General features: G+C 35.2%; 1 protein-coding gene across 2 annotated transcripts in view; it reads left to right on the top strand.

Annotated features, from left to right (window-relative positions):
- The window catches only part of LOC115225415 (hemicentin-1-like), a 410,505-nt gene extending 402,454 nt beyond the window's left edge, over positions 1-8,051 (top strand). Inside the window, exon 66 of one of the 2 annotated variants that reach the window (XM_036498554.1) lies at positions 7,126-8,051. In XM_036498554.1, the coding sequence (XP_036354447.1) occupies positions 7,126-7,495 (370 nt within the window). In that variant the 3' untranslated portion in view covers positions 7,496-8,051. The remainder of the gene's footprint in view (positions 1-7,125) is intronic. The other variant, XM_036498555.1, reaches the window with a different exon arrangement.
- The last annotated feature ends 396 nt before the right edge of the window (positions 8,052-8,447 follow it).

The raw sequence follows: 8,447 nt of genomic DNA, 5'->3' as shown, positions 1-8,447 counted from the left end.
ATTCCAAGTTTCCTTGTCTTATTTCAATCTCAAGTGCTTCTTTGTTTCTTGATCCAACATTCTTTATCCAATTACATTATCTGATTATATATGCAAAAATCATTTCTTGCATACATTAACTGGTACCTTTGATATAATTGCCATTTTTGATAACTAAACGTTTTCAGAGCTGACTACACAATTTGTGTATATTTGTTCTAGTAAAGGGAACATGGCCATTTCTCAAACAGCATTCTTAGATTGTTAAAGTTTCAATTTCATCATGTCCACTTCTATGTTGCTGTTGTTGTTGTTATTTTTTTTTGTTTTTTTTTGTGGGAAGGTGTTGAACTGGCTCCCTCCCATTCCAAATCTATTTCATTACTTCAGAATTAATTTTTTTAAATGAGTATCTAATTCTTGGCACATACATTCAATGAGTACAACAAAGAATTCAAGGTACAAATGGGGGTTTACCAGGGATTGGTCCTCAGGCCCCTCTTGTTCATCATAGTCCTCCAAGCAATAAGTTTCAGGTGTGGAAGCAAGGTCTAGAATTAAGGGGGCCTTAGAGTTAACCTAGCAAAAGCCAAAGTCTTAGTAAGTAGGAAGGCAGACAAACCACAAATCCCTTGCTCGATCTGTAGAAAAGGCGTAGGTAGAAACTCCATAAGATGTACCCGGAATAAGCTATAGACACATAAGAGGTGCAGCAATATCAGAGGAACGTTAACAGGGAAAATAGGTTTTGTGTGTAAAATATGCACAGCTACAATAAAGACTAAAAATAGACACCATCAATTGCCTGACAGTTGATGGAGTCTATTTTCTAGTTGATAAAGGTAGTAGATAGCTTCCATTATCCAGGTGACCAAGCTATTAGCAGAGATGGATGCTCTGAGAGCATAGTTGTGAGAATAAGATTAGGCTGGGCAAAGTTCAGACCGTCCAACCCATGCCAGCATGGACGATAGACACTAAATGATGATGATGATGATGATCAGTTTCATGCTAGGGATTCAGCAGAGTGTTAGGTAACAGTCAGATTATGTAACCCTGTGCTCATCTGAGGTAGCCATTATGGAATGAAATATGGTGACTGTTCTCTATTGTTGGAGGTGGATATATATATATATATATATATATAATATATATATATATTATATATATATATAGCAACAGAAGCAGTATTAATACAAAAAGGTGAAATATTCATCACTTAAATATGGATGTTGCACTACAACACACAAATACAACTGCAAGGTATCTATCATTGACAAGGCCAAATGAAGCTAAAATCATATGACCTGGTAGTCTTGGCAGTGGAAGTACCAGTGATTTGTCTCCCACTTGTGATCGCTTTGATGCACTTTTATACAGCAGATAACCATATAAGAGCTTTCTCTCTTGGTAAATATCACAGTATTTGTGTGTTCTAACACAACATTCACTTTTAAATGTTGAATATTCATATATGTATATATGAAATGTTACTTGTCTATGATGGGTAACCTTAGAAGTATGCTTTTGCTACCTTGTGTATTATTAGCAAATATGACATACATACAACAATTATTATTATTTAACTTTTGTCAAATCTTTTGGTTCTTATACAAAATGATGAAATTAATGCTAATTTTCAAAAGAAAGATATTTATTATCTTACAATAAAATTAAATACAACAAATTTCCTGATTGTATAACTCATTCCATAACTACTGTCATTTATTCTCTCACCTCTTTCTCTTCTGCTTATATGGTTCTTTGTCTCTCATTGTGTGTATGTGTGTGTGTGTGTGTGTATAGTGTTTGTTTATTCATTGCCTGTACCAAGCCTAGTATGTGCACTCATCTTACACCTCTCATTTTAACTGTCTTTATATTTCTCTTCAACTCTCCCTCTCACTTCCTCTACTTGATATTGAGTGTGATTATAGAAATCAACATACAAACATTTATATTGGCTAACATTAAATCATCCTTTACCACTCACTTTTCTATGCTTGCATGAATCAGATGGAATATGCTGAGGTAGATTTTCTACAGCCATGTCTCATTCTAATCACCAGCTCTCACCTGTTTTCAAGCAAACTAATATTTCCCCATGGCTAGACATGATTTTAATGGAAGTCTGGAAATGAACAACACCTTTTTTGTGACTGTGACACTTGTTTACAACCATGAAGTTAGGATAAGGGTCCATACAAACATACTTACCCATATATATATACACGTACAAATATGTATGTATACACAATGAGCGATGACATCACTCTTTTACTCATATGAGACATGGACCCTTTACAAATGTCATGTAAGGGTCCTTGAACGCCTTCATCAGAAATGTCTCAGATACATTTTGAATGTTGGCTGGACCTTAAAAACTCCAGACACACAGGTCCTGAGGACAGCTGATATCTTGAGTATTGAGTTGATGGTGCACAAGCACTGGTTACGTTGGACTGGACACCTTATTAGTATGAAGGATAGCAGGATACCTAAGCAGATTCTATATGGGGAACTTGTGAATGGAAAGAGACCCCAGCAGAAACCAAGGCTGCAATTTAAGGACTGTGTCAAGTCCTCACTAAAGGCCTGTGATATGCAGGAGACTGACTGGGAGAGCAATGCCTGTCATCACCACAAATGGAGGGAGCAGGTTAAAAAGATGGTTGACACCTTTGAGAGAGCAAAATATTCTGCATGAAGAACTTAAGCAAGCTGCTTGAAAGCACACTGCTGGTGTAGTGAATGGGGAAAGCTTGGTCTGCAATGTTTGCAGTCATGTATGCTTGTCAAGAGCAGGTCTCATTAGACACCAATTGAGCTGCAAATGCAAAATATAAGTTGATCCTAGAGCACACAATGTTCCTGAAGGTCATCAATGGTCTTCCTCAGTCACGAGTGGACGGCCATCATACACAATGAACTTCCTTCAGTTTTTGTCTACCTAATCTATTCACAAAGGTTTATTGGCCCTGGGGCTCTAGTAGAAGGCACTTGTCCAAGATGCTGCACAGTGGAACTGAACTCAAGACCACATGGTTATGATATTTTTGTAGATATATGTACATATATGTAGATATATGTAGATATTTGCCTGGAAGTGTGCATATAAGAATGAAGTTTACACATGTGATATATATATATATATATCATTTATATCATATATTATCTTATATAAAGTATGATTTTCCAAAGGCTAACTGACCCCAGTCACTGTCACCTTCTTCCTCTAACCACTATGATACTGTGAAAGCATGTGACTTACTGGTTAGGGCAGTGTTTCCCAACCTATTTTCCCCCAGGCCCCCACTATAGTTTTCCAGAAAAATGCATGCCCCACTGGTGGTTGAAAAAAAAAGGATTTTATTTTTAATATTCTATCACAGTTATTTGATACAAAAGAATCTACCAGTAACTCTTAAGTACTGAGTTCCAAAAGAAAGTACAGTATTGACTAAGAGAAAAAAAGTAAATTTCTTTAATGAGAATCTTGTGCCTAACTGTGACAGATTTCCTTGATTTGAGGAGACAATTTTGTTAGAACAGCACTATCCTATAGCAAACAGTCTTCACACAGTATGTTTGGCTGGAGGGATTGGTTTGGCTAAGCTGAGTATAGGTGTAGTATGTTTGCTGTGAAAAAAAGATTTTCGCAATTCCATGTCCCGCTTAAAAAAAAAGAAAAAGTTTGGATCCCATGCCCCACTGCAAATTTCCCAAGTCCCACATTTTGACCTAAATACCTTAACCCAGTGATTCCCAATCGTAAAAAGTCATGAGTTTGATTCCTGGCAGCACATTGTGTCCTTGAGCAAGACACTTTGTTTCACATTGCTCCAATCCACTCAGCTGGCAAAATTGAGTTGTACATGTAATCCAAAGGGCTGGCCCTGTCACATTCTGTGTTATGTTGAATCTCCCTGAGAACTACATTAAGGGTACATGTGTCTATGGAGTGCTTGCATGTTAATTTCACAAGCCAGCTGTTCCATTGATCAGATCAACTGGAACCTTTAAAGTCATAACCAACAGAGGGCTGGTTTTCTTATGATACTTCCCATATAAGTATTCGTGTGTGTGTGTGTGTGTGTGTGTGTAAGCAGAGCTGAGTGTTATTTATCCTGACTTCCTGTCACTTTTCCTGTTTCTCTTCCACACACTGACCTAACCACTCCTAGACTTCTTGAATTTATTTTAATTTATATTTATTCCTATTTTTTGATTTGATTTAACTAGCTTTTCTATGTCATCTCCATCCTTGTTTGTGCAACCCTTCCTACCCTCCAAGACAAATGCCAAACCTAATATTAAAGTAACTCTTTAAGGCAGCAAGCTGGCAGAATTGTTAGCACGCCAGAGAAAATGCTTAGTGGCATTTCATTTGTCTTTACATTCTGAGTTCAAATTCCATTGAGGTCAACTTTACCTTTTGTTCTTTCAGGGTCAATAAAATAAATATCAGTTGAGCACTGCAGTTGATGCAATTGACTTAACCCTCCCCCCCCCCCCAAATTGCTAGCTTTGTGCCAAAATTTGAAATCAGTATTAAAGTAACTCTGATATAGGTTGGGGGACTCCGAAAGGGATCTCAGAGAGTAGTATACCTGCCTTCCTGGGCTAGTTTTCCACCATATTTCTTAAAAATCATGGTAGAGGCTTTGGTCTTGGGACCACTAAAAACTGAGGTTGGAGGTAAGCAAGACCATGCCCCCTGTAGAAAATTCAGCTCCAAAAAAAGCCTCTTGATAGCAAAGAAGATGGACACCAACCAGCCCAAAGGTTGGGGTGGGCTGCATCTGCCCACCATGGTCGTTATGGCATTGAGGTAGATCCAGCCACCCCTGTTAATGGGGACAATAGCTGGATTTAAAACACTGGATGATGATGATTGAAGTAACTCTGATATGAAATAAGACCAGTTTGGAGAGTGTTTTAAGCAAGAAACTCTAGCTCTCAGGTCCAAGGTTTTTTAAACTTCGGTCACTTAAAAATAGAGTTACAATTTGTAAACATTTGTTCAATAAAATCAGGCTTTCTTTTTTAAGGATATTCTGGCTATTATTCACCAGAAAATGCCAAGATAGTGGATTGGCATAATTATTAGACAATTGCAGTGTGGAAGGTGTTTATAAGCTATTTAAGAAACACGCAAAAACCGTTAGATTCACTTCAACATTTAAATTTAATTTGCCAAAATATTTTCATTGCTTTGAGATGCAGCACAGAATTTTGTCAATGAACAGGTCACGGTCTCAAAGCGACGAAAATATTTGCTCCTGTGCAGGTGGTACGTAAAAAACACCATTTGAGTGTAGCCATTGCCAGTACTGCCTGACTGGCCCTCGTGCTGGTAGCACATAAAAGCACCCACTACACTCTTGGAGGGGTTGGTGTTAGGAAGGGCATCCAGCTGTAGAATCTCTACCAGAGCAGATTGGAGCCTGCCGCAGTCATCTGGTTCACCAGTCCTCAATCAAATTGTCCAATCTATGCTAGCATGGAAAGCTGATGTTAAACGATGATGATGATGATTATGAATTGCATTTTCTTTTTTTAAGCAAAAGAACATTTAATACTGAGAAGAATTATGAGTTTATTTAATAAATCCTTCAAATACAAGTCTAGAAAATGTAATCAGAGGTGGCTTTTCACTACTGGATTTGAGACCTAGTTTAGTCCTTAAAATTTTGATGAGGTCTGATTCTAAAGATTTTTTTTTAATATTTCCTTTCTTTTTTTTATTGCACATAATTATTAATTAGAAGAGCAGCTATAAACATTCATGTGGATTTCTTCATGTTGGCTACCAGTGGTCTATTTTAAACTCAGTTACTCATTAAATAAGAGATAAACAGTATAACATTTGTCATAAGGTCAAAGAAAGTATCAGGACTTGCTGGTGAACCATTTCTTCCAGCCTGTGACATTTTAGACATTTGGAGGAGCTGGGCCACTGACAGTGAAGTTCTTGTCATTATTAGTGACTTGTCATCATTACCAAGGTGTCAGGTGATGCCTATGAAAGTGCTTGGCTGTTCCAACACCTTAGCCTCACCATCGCTCATGGTAATGCTACAAGCAATGTTGGCTTGCTTCAATAAGTTCTGTTGACCCTTATGGTGTGTGACTTAGAGCTAGATTGATGTTTTTTCTTTTTTTTTTCTTCACACATGATTATATTTAACTCTGTTTTGGACTTTTATGTGGAGTATTTATGTAATTAAGTATATTGTAACAATAAATTCATTTCTTTTTAAATTAAAAAAAAATATATAGTGATTGACTTTATTTCATGGCACAGGACAATGTCAAGATGCCCATAGCATTCATCACTTACCTGCCATAAGGCTAATTTCTAAAAAGTAATTGAGAAAAAAAACTGAAAATTCATGTTTGTATTCTAATGATTAATTTGTATTAATATTTCCTTTCTTTTTTTTATTGCACATAATTATTAATTAGAAGAGCAGCTATAAACATTCATGTGGATTTCTTCATGTTGGCTACCAGTGGTCTATTTTAAACTCAGTTACTCATTAAATAAGAGATAAACAGTATAACATTTGTCATAAGGTCAAAGAAAGTATCAGGACTTGCTGGTGAACCATTTCTTCCAGCCTGTGACATTTTAGACATTTGGAGGAGCTGGGCCACTGACAGTGAAGTTCTTGTCATTATTAGTGACTTGTCATCATTACCAAGGTGTCAGGTGATGCCTATGAAAGTGCTTGGCTGTTCCAACACCTTAGCCTCACCATCGCTCATGGTAATGCTACAAGCAATGTTGGCTTGCTTCAATAAGTTCTGTTGACCCTTATGGTGTGTGACTTAGAGCTAGATTGATGTTTTTTCTTTTTTTTTTCTTCACACATGATTATATTTAACTCTGTTTTGGACTTTTATGTGGAGTATTTATGTAATTAAGTATATTGTAACAATAAATTCATTTCTTTTTAAATTAAAAAAAAATATATAGTGATTGACTTTATTTCATGGCACAGGACAATGTCAAGATGCCCATAGCATTCATCACTTACCTGCCATAAGGCTAATTTCTAAAAAGTAATTGAGAAAAAAAACTGAAAATTCATGTTTGTATTCTAATGATTAATTTGTATTATTATTTTCTTTCTTTTTTAGCTATTGTATTTTGGAATGTGATCCAGACTCAGATCCAAACTGCCCAGCAAGTGGAACCGAAATAATTGAATACCGCATTTTAGCATTACCTAGTGGTGTGCAACCACAACAGGACCTCATCAGACTTGTTGTTTTCAATCAAAATAAATTTCAGTTACGTAATACAATTTTTGAAATTGTTGAAAACCATAGGAGACTGTTCCATATAAGACTGGAGGGTGGCAAAGGTATAGTCTCCACGAATAGAACCTTGAAAGGAGGACAAATATATAAAATTAAAGTTCGAGCTAAATCATATGACCTAGTCAATAAGTTGCGGTACCAAACCACATTCATTGTTTATATATCAATATCAGATTTTCCATACTGAGAGACAAATATTTTAGAAGCAGATTTTGGAAAATACTTTGTGCCATATTCCATATGGTATAGAAAAACCATAAAATACAATTCATTGAATATTCAGCGCTTTTAACTGAATAACCAATAAATTATATTACAGAAGTTTGCTGTGCAATATGCAGTAAGCTAATCAAAAAAGAAAAAGAATCCTTCCTAAGCTATCTGGCAATCAAATGAAAACTATGCACTAGTGTGTTGTGTTTGGCTTCATGTTTCGCTCTTTTCTACCGACTGTCATAAAATAATGCATTAACACCTTTTCATTACTGCCTATCATTTACACAAAAAAAAAGAAAAGAATGACAAAAAAAATTTAACAACAATTGTAGTAAATTTTTTTTTTTAATCTGAGTTTGAAACCAGAACAAAAATATTAACAGAAATGGATTTCTCTCATCACCTCAATGATGGTGGATTTATTATTTATGCACACAAAAATTTGGCCATAAACTTTTTTTTTTATATTTAGCATTACTTAGCTGGCTCTTAATGTTAATAAATTAAATAGAATACCTAATTTTGTATTATGGTGATGGATTTATTATTTATGCACAAAATAAGTATTCAGCCAGTAAATAAATATATATATATATATATATATATATATATATATACATGACACACACACACACAGATATATTGAAAAAAAAATCAAGAAGAAAATGCATTAGAATCTTTATGATTAAAAATGCAAAATATTCATGCATCCAACCAAAGATAATCGGTCAATTTTCTTCTCTATTTTCAATACAATTTTACACATGTAGATTTTCTGACTTTTTCATTATATATATATATTTATATATATATAGTACATGCCATATCTTTTTAATTTACCTAGTTCTTCAACTATAATTCTCATGTATGTGTGCATGCATGAATAAATATGCATGAATGTTCATATTCCAAGCTTGTTACCA

The sequence above is a fragment of the Octopus sinensis genome, linkage group LG2 (genome assembly GCF_006345805.1).
Source record: "Octopus sinensis linkage group LG2, ASM634580v1, whole genome shotgun sequence".
NCBI classification, from domain to species: Eukaryota; Metazoa; Mollusca; class Cephalopoda; order Octopoda; family Octopodidae; genus Octopus; species Octopus sinensis.
This window is presented reverse-complemented; position numbering and strand designations above follow the sequence as displayed.